The sequence below is a fragment of the Mobula hypostoma genome, chromosome 18 (assembly GCF_963921235.1).
Source record: "Mobula hypostoma chromosome 18, sMobHyp1.1, whole genome shotgun sequence".
In the NCBI taxonomy this organism is placed as follows: Eukaryota; Metazoa; Chordata; class Chondrichthyes; order Myliobatiformes; family Myliobatidae; genus Mobula; species Mobula hypostoma.
This window is the reverse complement of record NC_086114.1, coordinates 23,222,747-23,243,315: the sequence shown is the minus strand read 5'-3', so window position 1 is coordinate 23,243,315 and position 20,569 is coordinate 23,222,747. Positions and strand designations below refer to the sequence as shown.

General features: G+C 42.8%; 1 protein-coding gene across 4 annotated transcripts in view; it reads left to right on the top strand.

The window, feature by feature from the left end:
- The window catches only part of cdh23 (cadherin-related 23), a 1,160,360-nt gene that overhangs the window by 465,904 nt on the left and 673,887 nt on the right, over positions 1–20,569 (top strand). For all 4 annotated transcript variants that reach the window (XM_063070587.1, XM_063070586.1, XM_063070590.1 and 1 more), the window contains exon 12: positions 10,889–11,038. In XM_063070587.1, coding sequence (XP_062926657.1) covers positions 10,889–11,038 — 150 coding nt within the window. The remainder of the gene's footprint in view (positions 1–10,888; positions 11,039–20,569) is intronic.

Sequence of the window (20,569 nt, the reverse complement as noted above, 5' to 3'; positions counted from 1 at the left end):
TGTGTTGTGAACTGTAAACCCAAGCCAGTTTGAATCCCTCCTAATTTAGAAGCCAACATATTACGCCTATGGGTCACACAGTGGTACAGCTTTAGAGATGTAGAGATCAAGATTTAATCCCAACCTCAGTGCTGTACGTGTGGAGTTTGCATGTTCTCTCTGTGACTGTGGATTTCCTCTAGGTATTCCTGAATGTTAAAAGACCACTTTTACATCGCCCCGGGTGTGCAGGTGAATGGTAGAATCTCGTGATACAAGAGACTGCAGATACTCGAATTAGGAGCGACAATCTGCCGGAGGGACTCAGCTGGGCATGCACCATCTGAGAGGTTGGGAAGGAATTGTTGATCTGTCTCGATATGGGAGGAATAAAGCAGGACTTGAGTAAAAATTGGAGTAATTTGTGTTGCTGACTGTCCATGTGGAATTGTGGCTGAAGGTCGTGTTTCTTTGACTGTACTTACACCATGCTTCTAAAACAATAGCATGTTAATTATGTTTAGGAGGAATGCTATCTGATAAAATTTGACATAAAAAAAGCTGATTACACGGATTAGGATCAAATGTAGGCTTATAAGGAACTACTGAAAATACAGGGGAGAGGTAGGTAGGCAGAGAGATTCAGAATCAAAACAGAAAATACTGGAACACTCAGCAGGTTAGTTAGCATCTGTGGAGCCGTGGAGAGACAATTCCCTTGGTGAAGAATCAAGGTGCCCTCTGAGGTCTTCTTTCTAAACTAATATGAGTTTACATTTGGATAGTTGATCAAAAATTTAAACATGATTGACTGGTTATGACTGAACAAAAACCTTTCCTTGCCTGTAAAATGATTGCATAAATGGTCCTTCCATCAATCTCCTACCTTTCAGTGTGCTTTTCCCCCTCTATATCTGATCCTCTGTTTTGAAAATGGTTCTTTCAATAGCTTGTCACCTCCTCCAGGAGATTAAGTTGCTGGGAATCTGTGAAGGTGAATAGTTGTGTATTGATCACCTGGGCAAAAACTAGGTTCTTTGGCATTTTTCTGCTCCTTCATACTACTGCATTGCTGCAGTATTTCACCTCCCAAATTCAAAAGGCATCTGAATTTTTTCCTTCAGTTACCTCCCCTAACTTCTGCTATCAAGTGCCAATGTCTCATCTTCCAAGTGTCCTGAAATATTTTAAACACTGAAGCTTTTGTACAAACACAAACAAGTGCCTTCCATATCCTTTGTGCATCACTGCTTTTCACAGCACAAAAAATACGCCAATTGGACCATGCTGGTGTCCACCCGCCTGACAAATCTCCTTCCTCTTATACTCATACAGCACAGAAATAGGCCATCCCCCCCCCCATTATATCCATGCTGACCATTGTGCCCATCTCACTAATCCCAGTTATCCACATTAAATCCATAGCCTTCTATTGCCTTGGTGATGTTGTGTTGATGCTTCTTGTGAGGGAACCTACTTTCACTGCTTCCTCAGGCAGTTTATTCCAGATTCCAACCACTCTCCATATGAAAAAAAATCAACCTCAGACCCCCTCTAAACTTACTACCTCTCACGTTAAACCGGTGCTCTTTGCCACCTCCCACCATGGGAAAGAAATGCTTTTATTTGCCTTTTTATTCTCTCATTGTAATGTATTCCTCTGAAATCTGAACAAGTATAATGTAGAATATAATTTCAAGATGTGAGAGTGAACGGATTTATTGTATTTCTCAATCATATTGGTTCCAAGTATATTTATGGTGCTCTGGTTTCCTCCCATATGCGAAAATTGTGTTGGCTGCTCGGTTAATTGGCTACTGTAAGGTGATGGGGATATGAGAGGGAATGATGGGATGTGTACAGATGGATACTTGATATAGATATAGTGGGGTGCAGAGCCTGCTTTCATACTGTATGACTCTAAACTGCTCCTCCCCCCCACCTTTATTTGCTATACCTGTATGTTTCTGGTGGAGAAACTGGGGGGACAATCTCTTCTTTTGAACCTATATAGAACAGTTCCTTGAGTCACAGGGTAATAGGCCAATAAAATTCCACTGCAAGCATTGGTATGCTGTTTGCCTCCTAGGAAAGTTGTAGTCAAATTGAATTGGCTTATTATTGTCACATATACAAAGGTACAGTAAAAAAAACTTTGTCATGCAGACAGATCAAAGTTCAAAGTACATTCATTATCAAAGTATGCATATATTGATGTACGAGATTCATCTCCTTACAGGCTGCCAGACAACAAGAACCCAAAAGAACCCATTAGAGAAAAATCCAACAAACTCCCAATGTGCAGAGAGAGGAAAAAAAAGTACAAATTGTACAAGTACAAGCAAAAGCAAGCAAACAGCATTCAGAATCAAAGTGAGTCCATAGACATGAAGCCCAGAGCAGGTGGAGCAGACCCACAGCCTCATTCTTCATTCATCACATAGCAGGACAAAGCATCATGGAGCCCACACACTTGAAGCCAGGAGCAGGCCCACAGCCTCAATCACAGTCCAGTGGAGAACGGAGCAGTGAGCAGAACCAGCCCAAACCTCGCCACCAATCCCAACACCCTGCCATTTCAATCCAATTGGTCCATTGTTAGCAATCGTCTGAAAATCTGGTCATTCCTCGCTCTAAGACCCAGGCTGTGGAGCCTGGACCCTGCTGTCACATTCCAGCCCAAACCCGAGCTTTCCAAATCGGCCCGGGGCTTAATTCGATCAAACCTCGCTCTCGGTTTAGAAGGATGGGCTCCAAAATTCCTCTGCTTCACTCGATCTCTGACTCCGACTCTGTCTCGAACATGCCTCGACCTTGCTCTGCCCAGTTCTCCTCAAGCATATCTTGACCTTGCTGGCATCCGCATGCCTCGACCCTTGAGTCAGCCTCGCCTTCGTTCACCTCTTCATTGTTTTCAGTGATCGTTTACCATAATTTTTTACAGAAAAGTGTTATTAATAAAATATTTAGTTGTGTTTCTTGCTTTGAAAGCACCAGTAAGTTGTCACTCGTCTTCAGCAAGGCCATCTTAAACTGGAAATTATTACGCAGTGCATTGAGATAGTGCAAGGGAAAACAATAACAATGCAGAATAAAATGTTACAGTTAAAGAGGAGGTACAGTGCAGGCAGACAATAAGGTGCAGGGCTGTAATGTGGTACATTGTGAGTTCACGAGTCCATCTTATCGTAGTAGGGAACTTCATTCCTCACTCCCAGTCATTTCCTAGGAAGCTAATTTGCCTAGGTTGGTAACAACAAGTCTCAACTCCTTGAGGATATTTGGGAGGGGTTCAGTGTAAATAGTTGAGTTTACTTCCTTCACGTTATATTGTTTAAATACAACGTTCCTATGGCAACACTGGAATGGGGAAATAGAACACAAGGTTTTAACAAGATTTAACACAAGATCTTATTGAAACATATAAAATCCTAAAGGGATTGGACAGACTAGATGCAGGAAGATTGTTCCCAATGTTGGGGAAGTCCAGAACGAGGGGTCACAGTTTGAGGATAAAGGGGAAGCCTTTTAGGACCGAGATTAGGAAAAACTTCTTCACACAGAAAATCTGTGAATCTGTGGAATTCTCTGCCACAGGAAACAGTTGAGGCCAGTTCATTGACTATATTTAAGAGGGAGTTAGATATGGCCCTTGTGGCTAAAGGGATAAGGGGGTATGGGGGGAAGGCTGGTACAGGGCTCTGAGTTGGATGATCAGCCATGATCATACTGAATGGCGGTGCAGGCTCGAAGGGCCGAATGGCCTACTCCTGCACCTATTTTCTATGTTTCTATGTTTTTCATTGAATCATTAAAGCAGGCAAAGTTAATGCTGAAGATAAATAAATTGATCCACAGTCTGCTATGTAACATATTCATGCCCAAACATACATTTTACCATATAGGTTATTTGTTTTAGACTTAAGAAAGACATCAGCAGTATTATAACATGCCTTGGGATCCTGGTAATGAAATGAAGGCACAGTCTAAAAAGTCCAAGCACTGAAATGTTAATTCGGAGGAAGCCAGTCATACTCTGACTCTGTCAACTTTGGCTGCCCATCTTTCCATTTATCCTTTGTAAGTTTGTTTACAGCATCTAAGGCAGCTCTTCAGGTACACATGAGCAAATCTCTGCAAGCAAGATTTAATTTGGCAAAGACTGCATGGCGATGTACCAAGAAATAGATTGAAAGGGGCGAGAAAAATCAATGGCTTTAGCCATCAAGCAGAGATAAGCTTGGAAACCTGTTGAGACTGATTGATCACTCCTGTACCTGTCTGTGTGGAACTCGAGCGATAACTCAGAGAGCGACAACAGGACAAGAGAAATAGCAGACTTGTAATGATTCTTTCAGTAAGTTTAACTGTTAGAGCAGGACTTGGAACACTTGTTCATTTCACTGTCTTTTGCTGATCATTTCTGTAAACTGATGGATTCAAACCCAAAAGGGAATATTTAGTATTTTTTCTCAATTCCCTAACCTAATGTTACAACAAATTTTAAAGCAGTAATTATGATCCCTTTCTGTTCACCATTTCACAATATTTCTTCTGTCTGTTTAAATTCCTGACATGGTCCTAAAGATGGGGAACAGATGATCTGCTGCCTCTCTACCATCGATGGCTCTCATGAACTTCTACTGTTGCTTGTGTGTTCCTCCAAGCACTCACTGAATTGTTGGGTCAAGTGGGAAACTTCTGAGAGATGAGCAGCCTCCTCTTTGGGAACACGTAGGCTTAAAATGTTTCTGCAGTATCTTCAGAGGTGGAGAGTGAAAGTTGGGGGAGTGGGTGGTGAAGTGGATGTCCAAAGTTCAAATTAAACTTATTATCAGTTACTTGTATACTACCATTTACCACCTTGAGATTCATTTTCTTGAAGGTATTAAGAGGAAAAAAAGAAATACAATAGAATTTATAAAAAACTATCCATAAACAGGTGTAAAGATTGACAACTAATATGCAACAGAAAACAAACTGTGCAAATGAGAAATAATACTGAGAACATGAGTTGTAATTAAAAAGTAATACTGTGAGAATGAATTGCAGGATGGATTGGCAGAGAGAGGTGTTGTGGAAGGGCTTATCAGAGTTTAATATACATAATATGTAGGAGGAAAGCTAATGTTTTGGGTAGGACATCACTCAGGTGTAGGGACAGGCGAGCTGGCCCAGAGAGAGTGGGAGAAGGCACAGGAACCATGGAGTTGCCAATAAAGGACAAATTTGTGGGTAGTGTGTGTTGTGTTTAGGTCTATATGTAACAGGAGATCTTGGAGCAGCAAATATCTCCTGTATAAACCTTACACAACATGATATTAAACCTGTGAAAGAGCAAGAAGAAAATCTTGTACAGCAGACAATTACTTATTCCTAGAAGCTGGCCAGTAAATTTTAAAGGCAGCCTGTTCTGAGAAAATACATAAGAACCATTTGTTTCTCTCAAAAAACTGTCTGCTTGCTCTTTAATCCAGAGGACAAGCATTTCCTTCTCCCATATATCCAGGAGATGATCGGATGTCCTTTCTAATTGCCATCAGACAATCCTTTAAGCGCAGTGGCTTTAAATGGGCATCCCTCTGGCTTCTGCCTGTCTCCAGCAAGACTGTGTTCTAGGTTGAAGCAAAGTCAGGGATAGGGACTTAAGATTCAAAAAGTCGTTGTGTCAGTAATAGCTCATTAAAAGAACCATTTGAAGTTGCAGTTGCTGGCACTGTGAAGTTTGCCAGGGCTAAGTCTGGTCCTGAGTAGCCCACGCTAGACACTGAGTGGGACTCAAGGACCTTTCAGCAGCTGGGGAAATCCGCTCCTTCCTGCACATCCTCAGCTACAACCTTTGTGGGGTGACCAGATTTCATTAGGGTGAACCTGATGATTACACCCTTCTTCACCTGGATCCACCCATTACGTGCCAGCTCTTGCTCCACCTCTTCACCTCACTTCATTATACTAGCCTCCACCTCTCTACCTTCCAGTCCAGGTAAAGGGCCTCAACCTGAAATGCCAACTCTCTACCCTTCCACAGAGACTGGGGCTGACCCAGTGATTTCCTCCAGCATTTTGTTTTCCTCTCCAGATACCAGCATCTGCAGTCTCTTGTATTTTGACGATTACATTTTCTGTTGCTCCTTCTAAATATTTGTCCTGGGAATTCCCATCCCTCCTCATTACCCCTCTGTCCTTGGAGATAAGTAGGAGTCCTGTATTAACATCCTGCTTAACTGAGAAGTTACATTTGAGATGTTGGAAGAAGAATAGAGGACATTTGGCAATGCTGGAGATGAATTGTTGTGGTGCAGGAAGGTTGTGCTTGTTTTTACTGTTGGTGGACACTTTCATTTGTAGAGATTGCCCAACCGTCAGCTGGTTGACTGAGTATTGTACAATAGTACCTTTGGTAACAGTTTGAACACGTGTGGGCATGTGGCCAAGTGGTTAAGGCATTGGACTAGCGACCTAAAGGTCGTGAGTTCAAGCCCCAGCCGAGGCAACATGTTGTGTCCTTGAGCAAGGCACTTAATCACAAGGCTCTGCGACGACACTGGTGCCAAGCTGTATGGGTCCTAATGCCCTTCCCTTGGACAAGATTGGTGTCGTGGAGAGGGGAGACTTGCAGCATGGGCAACTGCTGGTCTTCCATACAACCTTGCCCAGGCCTGCGCCAGGTGCAGATCTATGGTCTCGCAAGACTAACGGGATGCCTTAAATAAAACAGTTCGAGCATCCAATCGCGTCCTGGTACTGAGTAGATGGGCACAATTGTGAGATCAGGTGCCGACTAGGTGACCGCTTGCTGATCTCTGTCCACAATAGTCACCTGCTGCACCCGGTTGCTAGTCATTTTAATGACTATTTTAATCCCCTTCTCTGACTAATTTTAATCCCCTTCCCATTGCCACATTGACCTGTCTGTCAAGCTGAGGACAAAAATGCAACCTAGAAGAACAACACCTCATATTCATCCTGGTAGTCTACAATCCAACGGCGTGGATATTGAGTTCTTCAATTTCAAGTAACTTGCTTCCCTCCTGACCCTTTGTCTTTCTCCTTCTGATGAAAGACTGAGTGAGCTCAAACTATTCTGAAAGGTGGAGCAAAGCAGGAGTTTTCTTTTGAAGTGAATGAGGATGAGAAACGACTGATAGAGGTGTATAAGATTATAAGAGGCATTCGAGGCCAGTGCTTTTTTCCAAGGGCAGGACTTTTAAGGCGAGGGGAGGAAAGTGGAGGTATCAGAGGTAGGTATTTTACACAGATTGGTAAGTGTCTGGAAGGCAATGCTGGGAGCGGTGGTAGAGGCTGATACATTAGGGACTTTTTAACAGACATTTAGATGGCACATGGATGAAAGGAAATTAGAGGTTATGGGCAATATAGGGAAAGATTAGATTGATCATGGAGTAGATTTATATAGGGATTAACAACATTCAGGACCAAAGTACCTGAACTGTGCTGGGCTGTTTTATGTACAAGGGTCCTTCCATACAAGCCCCTTCTGTTCACCACCCCAAGCACCCAGTATTGTTCTCCTCCCATACCAACTCCAACTGCCCATCACCTACGCACACCTTCACTCGGTCTCCTGTTCACTCCCCCACTCTCCAATTATCCCACCATCCTTTCCTTATCTGGTCCCACTCATCACCTTACTTTGTTTGAATCAAATTTCATAATCTGTAGCCCTTCGTCTCCCAGCCTCCGTTGCTATCTCCTTATCTCCTCCCCAGTCTGTCTCCATTGGCCACACAATGCCCCTTCAACTGGATCTACCTATTGCTTGCCGGTATTTGCCCCCTCCTCCATCCCAGCAACTCTTTAGACTGTCTATATCCCCTCTACTCTCTCTGTTACCTTCCACAGATGTCGCCCGTCCCATTGAGGTCCTCCAGAGTTTGTGTTTTGCTGGCAATGTATCTTTTCACTCTGTTTGAGGGGACTTTCTTCAGGAAACCAGTGTCTGACAAGACAGAATCTGGCACTTCAGCCCACCGTGCTACTCCACTGACAAGCACACACATACATGCTCTTTTATTCTCCTCACATTCCCATCAACTCTGGCCAAGTTCCATCACTCACCTACACACTAGGGCAATTGAATCAGAATCACAATCACGTTTAATATCAGTGCTATATACTGTGAAATTTGTTGTTTTGTGGCAGCTGTAGTGCAATACATTAAAAAAGCTATAAATTACAATAAGAAATTATGTTAAAATATTAAATAAGTAGTGCAAAAGAAGAGCAAAAATAATGTGGTTAATTGTCTGTTCAGAAATCCGAAGGAGGAGGGGAAGAAGCTGTGCCTAAACAACAGCCAATTAATCTACCAACCCGCACATCTTTGAAACATGGCTGTAAACTGGAAACCAGAGCACCTAGAGCAGAGGTTCCCAACCTGGTGTCCATGGACCCCTCGGTTAATGGCAGAGGTCCATGCCATAAAAATGGTTAGGTGCCCCTGACCTAGAGGGAAATGCACGTGGTATCATGGAGAATGTGCAAACTTCATTCACGCAAGCCCCTGAGGAACGGATTGCACCCAGAACTCTGGAGCTCTGAGGCAGGAACTCCACTCGACATGCCATTGTACTGCCCCAAAGGGCGCTGAAACCATAAAGTCAGCAAGCACGGATGATCTCACCTGGTAACACACATCAAAGTTACTAACTTTGTTAGTCCTGACGAAGGGTCTCGGCCTGAAACGTCGACTGCACCTCTTCCTACAGATGCTGCTTGGCCTGCTGCGTTCACCAGCAACTTTGATGTGTGTTGCTTGAATTTCCAGCATCTGCAGAATCCCTGTTGTTTGATCTCACCTGGTGCTGAGAGGAAACCACTGCACCATATATCCTATGATCTACTCAATTTTCATTGAATTGGATTTGATTTGTAGGCTGCTTGTGCAGTGTTTCAGGAGGTTACTTTGATATAAGGGCTTACTATAACATGCAGAGTTGAACTCACTGCACTCACTACACTGTTAAAACAGTAACAGGAGTATAGAGGTTTGCTTTGACTCCATCATAATGATTATTCAATCTTAAGCCTTGTTTCTGTGAGGTTGGGAAGTCTTGGGCAATCCTCGCCCTGCATTTGTCCCTTGTGCCTCCAGATCACAACGAGCTCACTGTACCACTGTGGGGGGGCTAAGACCGATATGCAAACTCATGATTTGATCGCCTAGGTAATGAAGAAACTTAGGCAAAAAATATGAAGAGGAAGTAAAAGTGATCGCTGAGGTCTGTGATGTGTTCATTGAGAGCATGCCAGAGAGTCAGCAGTTCACAACTTCTCTGTCATCAGAGAAATCCCTGAACAGCCAGCTGAGCCACTGAATTAACCTCTTGCTTCTTTCGTCCTTGTTTTCTGTATCTATGGGCCAGCTGCTAGAAGCAGGAGCAGAAATGGGTTGTACAGCCCCCACAATTACTCAGTAAAATCACAGCTAATTCTGTATCTCATCAATGCTCTCGCTGGTTCCCTTCATCATTTCCTTTCAGTTCCCAGTGAGAAATCTGTGTGACACATGACACTCGAGTTGAATGTCTGTTCAACCATTCGTTAGTTTACTTTGCCAATCATCAGCGGTGCTTGGTTTGGGGAGGCACTGCTTTAGGCATTGCAACGGGGCAGGTAAGAGGAGAGGTACAATGAAAATGATGGGTTTTTTTAGGGTGATTTATTAGCTCTGGGAGCAAACTGACTACAAATCAATGGTTTCAAAGGTCTAAGACTGCTAAATTAAAATTCTTGAGTGCATTCTCATTCCTGTGGTCTGGGTAGTCACATCAAGTGGCTTACTGTGCAATTTCAGAGGGTGCTTAGAAATCAGCCAGAATGATGAGTCTCCCTCCCTCCTTCCCTGCCCTGCCCTCTACACTCCCACACTCTCACACTCTGTCCCCTCTCTCTCTCCTGTATCATCCCTAGCTCCCTCTCCTTTCTCCCTTTCTTGCCCCCCTCTCTCTCCCTCTTTTTTCATCTTTTCTTTCCCTGTCTCTCTCTCAATCTTTCTGTCACTCATTTTTGCTCTCTCTGCCTTGCTCTTTTGTACTCTCACCCCTCACTTTCCCTTGCTCTCTCTCACTCTCTCTGTCACACTACGTCACTCCTTAACACCCCCTTCCTCTTGTGCACACTCTCTACCTTGCCCTCTCTCCTTCCCCCGCACTTTCTCCCTACCTTCATTCTCTCCCTACCCCCACACGCTCCCCTGCACTCTCCCTCCCCTGCGCTTTCTCCCTCCCCCACGCACTCTCTCCCACCCTCCCGCACTCTCTCCCTCCCATGTGCTCTCTCCTCCTCTCCCATGCACTCTCTTCCTCCTCTGCTCATGCTGTCTCTACCACCGCACGCTGTCCCTTTCACAACTGCACACACCCTCTCAGCCCATGCCCGGATTTGCGGACCATATTGTACACGTTCCCATGAATGCAGGCTTCTCTCACTGCATTTCATTTTGACTTTCCGTTTTCCAGAATGCTGCTTTTTCTTTGTGCGTGTGCAACTGTGACTTACAAATCACACCCTGACAGCTGGCTCGCTCCCTGCTGTTGATGAGGTAGAAATTCTCATCGACGAGCCACCTTGGTAGCCTATGCTGCCCAAGGCTGGAGGCCCAGAGACAGCCTAGTCACAGTCAGGCAGTTTAGCCATTAGTGGCACTCGATGCATGAAATTGGACACCGTTTCCTGATGGTTTCCACTTGATTCCGAAGAATTCTGATTATACGCTGTTAGCTTGTGCCATTATGTTGCATAATTCTGACATCATTTTTGTTTCCTCCCTCACCACCCTTCCTATCCTCCAAGCTATTGCACAGGCCCTGTGATTTCTGCACTCGACCTATTGATCTTCCACAATTCCAAGTCATTATAACAGAACCTCATCTTTACTCCTTCCCAGGTTCCCAACAACATGTTTGATGTCCAGCTCATCGGGAACAATTCGGACCACTTCACCATTTCCCCGACCTCCGGCCAGGGGAAGGTCGATATCCGCATGCGAGTGGCTGTGCCCCTGGATTACGAGCGCATTGCTCACTATGAGTTCTCTGTAAGTTGTCTTGGTTGCACCTCACTTCCGGAATAATGTCTTGTTAAAGGGGGGGAAATCCAGCACAGGCACACAGTTTTGAAAATCAAAGGTCTTGTTATCAATTCTGAATGATCTGCCTCTTTACCTGAACTGCTCTGCCTGCGTGCAAATTCTTCAAGCCTCAGGCATCACCCTCTAGTAATAAAACCAGAAAATTCTGGAAGCACTTAGCAGGTCAGATAGCATCTGTGGACACATAATATTCCACACCTGAAGCATCTCATTATATCTTATTATATCTCATTATATCATTATATTATAGCAACACACACAAAATGCTGAAGGAACTGCAGCATCTATGTAGGGAAATAAACAGTTGACATTATAGCCTGAGATCCTTCACCAGGACTGGAAATGAAGGAGCCAAAAGCCAGAATAAGAATTCTTGTTTATTTCGTTACATTGGCTGCCCTACCTGCCAGATTCTTCCAGCATTTTCAGTGTGTTGCTCAAGACTTCCAGCATCTATGGAAGTTATGTGTACATCTCATCAAAGCTCAGGGTTGGGCCTTAGGAACACACTATATAGTTTCTGCATGCTGGGAAGTCACTTCACGCTGGAAGCTCTCTCTTTTAGCCTCTTCCCATCCTGCATTTGGAGGTTCTGTTTAAGCAGAGGAAGGAGTGGCCCACCTTATAAATAACCCACCTGTTTGCACTGCTAGGCATCTCCAACTGGCTCTGTTGGAATTTCCCTTATTGGCTTCATCAGAACCCACAAAAGCTAAGTGAAAGCAAGTTATTGTTAATTCTGATTGACTGCTGAGGCCCTTTCATTCTCACTGTTTGACTTTCCACTGTAAAGAAAGAGGCCGTTCAGCCCACCACATTGACCCCAGATCTTGCTTACTGTGACTGCATTGTTGCTTCCTTTTGGTCAACGCTTATTACTTTCTTGCAGTGTAAATAGCATTCTGCTTCTTTTTCTTGCAACCAAACTGAAGAAAAGCTGATGTATTTTGGAGATGTTCAATTGTGGAGTTGGTTTAAAGAAGTGATTTACACAACTTGAAAATCAGATGTTCACTGTTGGTAAAAGAAGAGAAAAATCAGCTTTCTTGTCTTGGGAACAAAGGGACATTCAAGTTCTCAAGTAGCCCTCAAACCAATTCTCCATTCTCCTGCTTTTTTCACATTTGTCTTATTATCTTTGCTTAACAAAAATCTATCAGTCTCAGGTTGACTTGGCACCAATGTAATTAGATTCATAGAGTTATACACTACAGAAGCCGACCTGAGCTAGTCCTATTTCTCACATGCCTCTAAACCTTTTCTGTGCATATACCTGTCTGAATATCTTTTAAGTATTTAACTGTACACACCTCTAATATTTCCTCTGGTAGCTCATTCCGTGTATCTACCTTACTTTGTGTGGGAAAATTTGCCCCTCAGGTGCCCTTTAAATCTTCCTGGCTCATTTTAAACTATGCCCTTTAGTTTTAGACTCCCCTTCTCTGAGAAAGGGACTGAAATCATTCATCTATCTATGCTACCAATAATTTAATATACATCTGTGAGGTCACCCTCTGCCTTCTACGCTCCAAGGAAGAAAAAAGACCTGGAGGAGAGTTGCAAATTTTCATTATCATCTGTCTGTAGAAAGCTCTCCTATCTTTTCCCCTGAAAGACTTGAGCCTTGTGTTTAGACTGTGCTTTAAAGACCCAGACTCCCAAATAATGGCAGTAGTTTCTCCCCATGCAAACCATCCAATGCCTTTAATAGTTCAAACTTTAACCCCATCAAAAATTAATTTCCTAAATTCCAGATAGTGTGTAATCTTATCTTGGAAGTGGCATGAGGATGGGAAACAGGAAGGGATTACGTTGGCAGAGGATATCTGTAGGAACTGTGTCAAGTCTGGGGTAGCAGATGGGTTTGGCGCCGGAAATTGGTGTGGTTGCTAGAATTGATATTTGAGATCCTGGCAATTTTCTGTAGTTTAGTCTTATATATTTTACTCACCTACCTTTGTCCACATTGTTTTTTTTTTAGGGTTGTTGGGTTATTTATTTATTATTTAGAAATACAGCATGGTCACAAGCCTTTTCAGCCCAAAGAGTCAGCAACACCCAATTACACCCGTTAACCAATTAACCTACTAACCTGAATGTCTTTGGAATGTGCAAGTAAACCAGAGCACCCAGAGGAAAACTATGCAGTCATGGGGAGAGTGTACAAACTCCTTACTGACAACAGCGGAATTGAACCCGGGTTGCTGGGACTGTCATGGAGTTATGCTAACCGCTACACTGTCATAGTTTCATTAGGAAGAGAGAGAGGGAGAGAGGGAGGGTGGGGGAGAGAGAGAGAAAAAAAAAGAAAGAAAGAAAACAAACAGGCTAGTTGGCCCATTGAGTCTGTGCCAGCCATCATCTATCCTATTACACTAATCTTAGATTAACCCCAATTTTATTCTCCCTATGTTCTCATCAGTTTCCACCAGATTTTTAACATTTACCTACATACTAGAGGCAATTTACTGTGGCCAGATAACATTATAATCTGCAGGTCTTTGAGATGTGGAAGGAATCTGGAACGCCTGGAGGATATTTACACAGGGAGAACGTGCAGACTCTACATGGACAGCGCAGGAGCTCCGGATGGAACCTGATCACTGGCACAGTGCTCCGATGGTGCCACCTTGCGTAGTGGCATATTGGTGCCTTATCCCTGTGGTCTGTTAGTCTTTATGCTTCACTTGGGTAGCTGGGGCAATGCATTAGAGATACAGACACTGAGCATCATCTATAGAGCTGTCACTTTCCTTTCAACGCCTTGCTAAATCTTTGGTTTTTGGGGTGTTCAGCCAAGATCACAACACCTACACACCCTTCACTGGGCTTTTCCAATATCCATTGGATTCACTCAGTTTCTGCACAGCCATACCTTGTTCAGATTTATTCCCATTTCTTGGAGACAGCATTCAGAAATCCTTCTTCTAATATTTCAGTTCCTCTCTGTGGGAAAATAGGAACTGGAAAATGTAATTAACAAATTCTCTGGACTGCAAACAAGAAGCTGCAGTGGAGCGGAGAGAGCACAGAGTTTTGTGCTCTGTGGAGTTTCTGTTGTTAAAACATACTGAATTTGAAAATAAGGCACCTGATTTCCAGTGAAATTATATCAGGAAGGTTAAGAGGAAGGAGCAAAATAGAACAAATCAGAGCAGTTACAGGGGAAACATAATGTTCCGACGATATCTAGAATTCAATAAAATTCCAATAGATTTTTTTTCTGGACACCAAGTGGAAGAACTTAGTTGAGCTAGTTTGCAGTCTGCTGAAATCAACAGAATCCCCATGGTGTGAAGTGTACACACACGTCATTCCCTGAACAACAGGACAGCTGTGAAACAAAATGCCAGCAGTGTGAAGTATGTACACAGGGAGAAGTCTCATTAGCAAGTAATTTATGTTCAGTTGCTGTGTCAGTTTGAGCAACCCTTTGATTTTAAAATTCTCACCTTTGTTTAAACCCCTTCATGGCCTCTCCTACCCCTACCCTTATAATCTCTAACTCTTCAGTCCAACAGGTGTACTGTGCTCTCCCATTTTCATTCTCTTCACCATCCCTAAGTTGAATCACTTGATCACCTACAGTTGCCAAGGCCAAAATTCAAAATAAAGTTTATTACCAGAGTAAATACATTTCACTACATACAGTCCTGAGATTCTTTTTCTGCAGGCATACTTAGCAAATCTACAGAACAGTAACTGTAGACATCAGAAATGATAAACTGTAAACAAACTTTGCAAATGCAGATATAAGTAAATAGCAATAAATAATGAGCATGAAATAACAACATAATGGAGTCCTTAAATGAGTGTAGCTATCCCCTTTTGTTCAAGAGCTTGACGGTTGAGGAGTAGTAACTGCTGTTGAACTGGATGGTGTGAGTCCTGAGACACTTGTACCTTCTACCTGATGGCAGCAGCAAGAAAAGAGCATGGCCTGGGTGGTGAAGATCTTTGATGGTGGATGCTGCTTTTTCAGGGCAATGTTTCATGTAGATGTGCTCAATGGTTGGGAGGGTTATACCTGTGATTTACTGGGCCAAGTCCATTACCTTGTGTTGGATTTTCCATTCAAAGACATTGGTGGTCCGATACCAGGCCATAATGCAGCCAGTCAGCATACTTTTGACATCTATAGAAGTTTGCTAAGGTTTTTGATTACATGCTGAACCTCTGCAGACTCCTGAGGAAGTAGAGGGGCTGTTGTGCTTTCTTCCCAATTATATTTATATGATAGATCCGGGACAGGTCCTTTGACATAGTGACACCCAGGAATTTAAAGTTACTGACCCTCTCCATCTCTGAGCTCCAACGATTACTGGCTCGTTGACCTCTGGTTTCCCTCTTCTGAAGTCTACTATCAGTTCCTTGGTCTTATTGACATTGAGTGAGAGGTTGTTGTTATTACACCACTCAGCCAAATTTTCAATCTTCCTCCTGTATTCTGATTTAGCACTCCCTTTGATACAGGCCACAACAGTGGTGTCATCAGCAAACTTGTATATAGTGTTGGAGCTGTAGTTAGCCACACAGTCATAGGTGTAAAGGTAGTAGAGTGAGGGTTAAGCCCGCATCCCCCTGTGCTCCGGTGTTGATGGAGATTGTGGAGGATACCCTAGAGGTTAACCACCAAGTTGGATCGGCGGTAAGGAAAGCAAATGCTATGTTGGCATTCATTTCAAGAGGAATAGTGTATAAGAGTAAGGAGGTGTTGTTGAGGCTCTACGGGGCATTAGTGAGACCTCATTTGGAATACTGTGTGCAGTTTTGGGCCCCCTATCTTAGAAAAGATGTACTGATGTTGGAGAGAGTTCAGAGAAGATTTACGAGGATGATTCCTGGAATGCAGGGGCTAACATATGAGGAGCGTTTGTCGGCTCTTGGACTGTATTCATTAGAGTATAGAAGAATGAGAGGGGATCTCATAGAAACATTTCGAATGTTGAAAGGGTTGGACAGAGTAGATGTGGAAAGGTTGTTTCCCTTGGTGGACTCCAGGACAAGAGGCCATAGTCTTAGAATTAGAGGGTACCCAGTTAAAACAGAGATGAGGAGAAATTTTTTTAGCCAGAGGGTCATGGATTTGTGGAATTCGTTGCCACATGCAGCTGTGGAGGCCCGATCATTGAGGATGTTTAAGGAGGAGATTGACAGGTATCTAATTAGTCAGGGTATCAAGGGATATGGGGAAAAAGCTGGAAATTGGAACTAGATGGGTGAATAGATTAGCTCATGGGGGAGCTGCGGAGCAGACTCGATGGGCCGAATGGCCTACTTCTGCTCCTTTGTCTTGTGATCTTGTGATATGTTTTTACCAAGATATCCATGAATATACCACCAGCTGGTCAGCACAGGTCTTCAATACTTGGCCAGGTACTCCATCCAAACCGGATGCTTTCCTTGGATTTACTCTCTTAAAGGTAGCCCACATTATCATCTTCAGATACTGAGAGCAAAGTGTCATTGGGAGACATGGGGGTGCACAGTGATTCCTCCCTGTTCTGGTTGGCAAAACGAGCATAGAAGGCATTGAGCTCATCTGGAAGCAAAGCTCTGTTGTTTCGTATGCTGCAAGATTTAACTTTAGGATGTTATGGTATTCAAACCCTGTGATAGCTGTCAAGCATCCCTCGTTGATTTGAGTGTAGTCTGGAATCTCCACTTTGTCCGAGATAGCTTACTGGAGATTATGCCTGCACCTGCCAAGGACCAACAGTCTGGAATTTCCTTGCCTGGCTTCCCCACCCACCTTACTTAGCCTCTTTGTTTCCACCCCGTGCCACACTTGCTGGATCTTTTCCGCCCCCTCCATCATGGGAACTGTACCCCCTCCCCCACTCAAACAATCTTGCAAACACGGAACACACCTATTCTCTTCCCTAAATCTCTATTTCCCCTTTTATATCCTGCTTAAAATCTAATAATTTGACCAAACCCTTGTTAATCTGCCCCCATTGATCGCATCAGCTGGTGCCAGCTGCACGTTTGTATCACGGTGTGGCAACATCTGATCTCCTGCTCCTCCCACAGACTGACTTTCATGTCCTGGTGGTACCTGGCCACGCATCCTTATTCCATTCACAGACAGTGCATTTACACAAGTGAAAAATTTTCAGTGTGCAATTTTGAGCTGTCGTTAAAAGTTCTAATTTCCCTGAACATAAATTGCTCATCGGCTCTTTGCAAAGACATTTAAGAGGAGACCCTCCTGAGAACTTCCAGATAATCTGTGGAATTTTGCTGTTTCAAAAATGGCTACTATATTCATTTTGTTAACAGTCGCTGCTGGAGGCTTGCACAAACCAGAATTGGTATATTTTTCAACGGTCTATTTTCCTTTGTGTTGCTTAATTGTTCTTTTGAAATGTTAATAGCTAGTGATTTTCAGATTTAACAGCCCAAAGTATCTTTATGGCTCATAGCTGTTAAAACATGGAGCAGTTTAATAGTTCTTATTTATAAAGCAGGCATATCTGAGGCAGGCCTTGTGTCTTAATGTTAGTTCAGCAGAGATACGTCATTAACCAATATTATGAGGCCATATGTGCACAGTATGCTTGTTTGTGTGTGGTTATAATTGCCTCGTCAACCAGTGTAATGATGTGGATAAAGGTAGACATTCTTTTAAAAGTACTGAAAAGGAGTTGTCTTAGAGGGTTGATAACATAATGATCTCTTTGATAGGACTATAATTCTAGCACAAATATTGGAACTGCGCGTGAATTTACTCTGAGATAAGGCAGTCTCCATAAAACCTACAGTGCAGAAAAAAACTATTTAGTCCAATTAGCTGGAATTAATTCTCCACATGCTCCTCCTCCCACTTACCATTCCTTTCTCCTGAAATGCCTAACTACCTTTTTTTCACCGTTTTTATCTGTGCTATTATGGAGGGGCCTCAAGCAAAAGGGGCAGGGTCTCAAAAAAAAGAACCACTGTGAGGGGGAACTTCTGATAAATTATGAAACTGAAGAACTCATAACTCCAGATAGTCCACATTTGGTCTCTGTTTCTCAGTTGCTTCAGGTGGTAGTGAGCTCTATGTTGTCATCATCGAGGGCTTTTTTCCAAGACTGAATTCTCCAACTGTTAAATAGAAGAGATTCAGTAGATGCTGGAAATTTTGAACAACACGCACAAAATAATGGAGCAACTCAGCAAGTCAGGCAGCAGCTATGGGGGAAATAAAAAGCTGATGTTTTTTCAGTCTAACTCTTCCTACAAATAGAAATATCTGGTTGAATTGGTCCTATTAAACCTCTTTATATTCTAGAAGAACATTATCACCTCACCCCTTTTATGGAGATAGCTATTTAGTCTTTCCTGAAATCAGTGGATCATCACTGCACATCTCTTGTATTTTTGTTTTTCTGTCATCTTTGTAATACAGTCCCAGAACTACATTTAATCTGCTTGAACTGCAGTTGGTTTGACTTTGAATTCAAATCCTTCAGATAATAACTGTGCTACGCAGTTTGCACTTTGACAACTTTGTTAACCTCCTTTGGCCTATTTACTGAGTTCTAAATCAGTACACTTAGACCTCATTTGCTGCCCTTTTCCATTGTCCTTTTTAATCTTCCAAAGGTTGCATAATGTCCTCCAACCAAAAATATACCTTTTCAATATTGAAGTTAAGCACTTTGCCAACCAAGGGTCCATCACAGCAAGGAAGTCTGCCCTCATTGCTTATCCAGAGGGTAATTTCTGAAGGTTTGGATGGCCTGATGCCAGGTTACCTTTCGGCACTCTAATATATTTTTACAGTTTGTTGCTGGTGTTTGCTTTTCACCGACTCATGCAAAAACATGGATGGCTTTGGGTCTCAGTTACGAAAGAAGTGCTGTGTATTCATAGCCATTACCAAGGGAGTAATGGAAATCTGCTGTATGATTGAGTAGTTTAGATTAATTTATTAAGATATGTAATTGGAACCAACTGTACATTCTGATACCAAATGTAGGCGTTTGGCTCAGTGCTGGTGCTGTGCGGTGTATTTTTGAAGAAAATACAAATGTAGCTGGGAAATCAGCTTTTGTGATTTGACCAGGAAGCTGCCCTTTACAGGAAACAAAAGCGTAGCAATGAGTTGATTTGTAAATGGGTGCTGTGAGTGGCGAGAATTGGCTTTTGCATCTGCCAGAACAACAGCATATAATCAGTGGCCACCTTATTAGGTATACCTGCTTGTTTATGCAAGTATCTAATTGGCCAATCATGTGGCAGCGACTGAATGCATAAAAGCATACGGACATGGTTAAGAGGTTCAGTTGCTGTTCAGACCAAACGTCAGAATGGGAAAGAAAGTGATCTAAATGACTTTGACCATGGAATAATTGGTGGTGCCAGATGGGGTGGTTTGAGGATTTCAGAAACTTCTGATCTCCTGGGATTTTCATGCACAACAGTCTCTCGAGTTTCTAGGGAATGGTGCAATAAACAAAATCATCCAGTGAACGGCAGTTCAACGGGTGAAAATGCCTTGTTAATGAGAGAGGTCAGAGGAAAATTGCCAGGCTGGTTTGAGCTGACAGCAAGGTGACAGTAGCTAAAATAGCTACATGTTATAACGGTGGCGTGCAGAAGAGTATCTTTAAATGCACAACACGTTGAACCTTGAGGTGGTTGGGCTATTGCAACATAAGACCACAAATACACAATTAGTGGTCACTTTATTAGGTACAGAGGTACTTACGAATGTGGTCACTGAGTGTATATTAAATAGTTCTTGGGTCAACCATTACTTAAAAAAAAAATTGGTGGAGTGTTGAATTCAAGTTTCCATGATCACCATGATCATTGGATGGACACATGGGGGTAGTTCAGAACTACAAAGAACTAATTGAAGTTCTTTTAGATAAGTTAGATAATCTTTGATATAGTAGAGGTTGTAGAGATGGGGCTGATGTACATTTGAATCATGTTTCTTTTGTTCCTGGTCTCCATCAGGCAATACAGTGGATTCCAGTTAATGGGGGCAGCTGCTTATTTGTGACAGCCCTAAAAGAACAAAAACAAATGGAGAAAATAGCCAGAATTCCCTTCGTTTATTTGGGACACTATGTGGCTTAATTGCGACAGGAGACTGTTGCTGATGAGTTTCTAACTAGCATCAGTAACGTGTGCTTGTGTGGCCCTTAGACACTACACATTGCTTAGAGCGAACAGTTTATAAATAGTCAGTTGTGTTTGTTTTTGTTCAAATTGCAGTGATTTTTGTCACTCCAGCATTTGTGTTGCTTGGATTTCCAGCATTTGCATATTTTCTCTTGTTTGTGATTTTGGTCATTGATAGTTTGCAAGAAATAAGTAGTAAAACAATTTAAAACTGTTTTGCTCATTGCACCTTCGAGCATTCAGACTTGGAAATGCCAGAAAGTGCCGAGAGTGGGAAAAAAAACAATTTCACTATCTCAGCAAGTTAAGAACTACAGAGAACTTGAAGGTGTTGGCAGTCGTCTGGAATGTTACCTT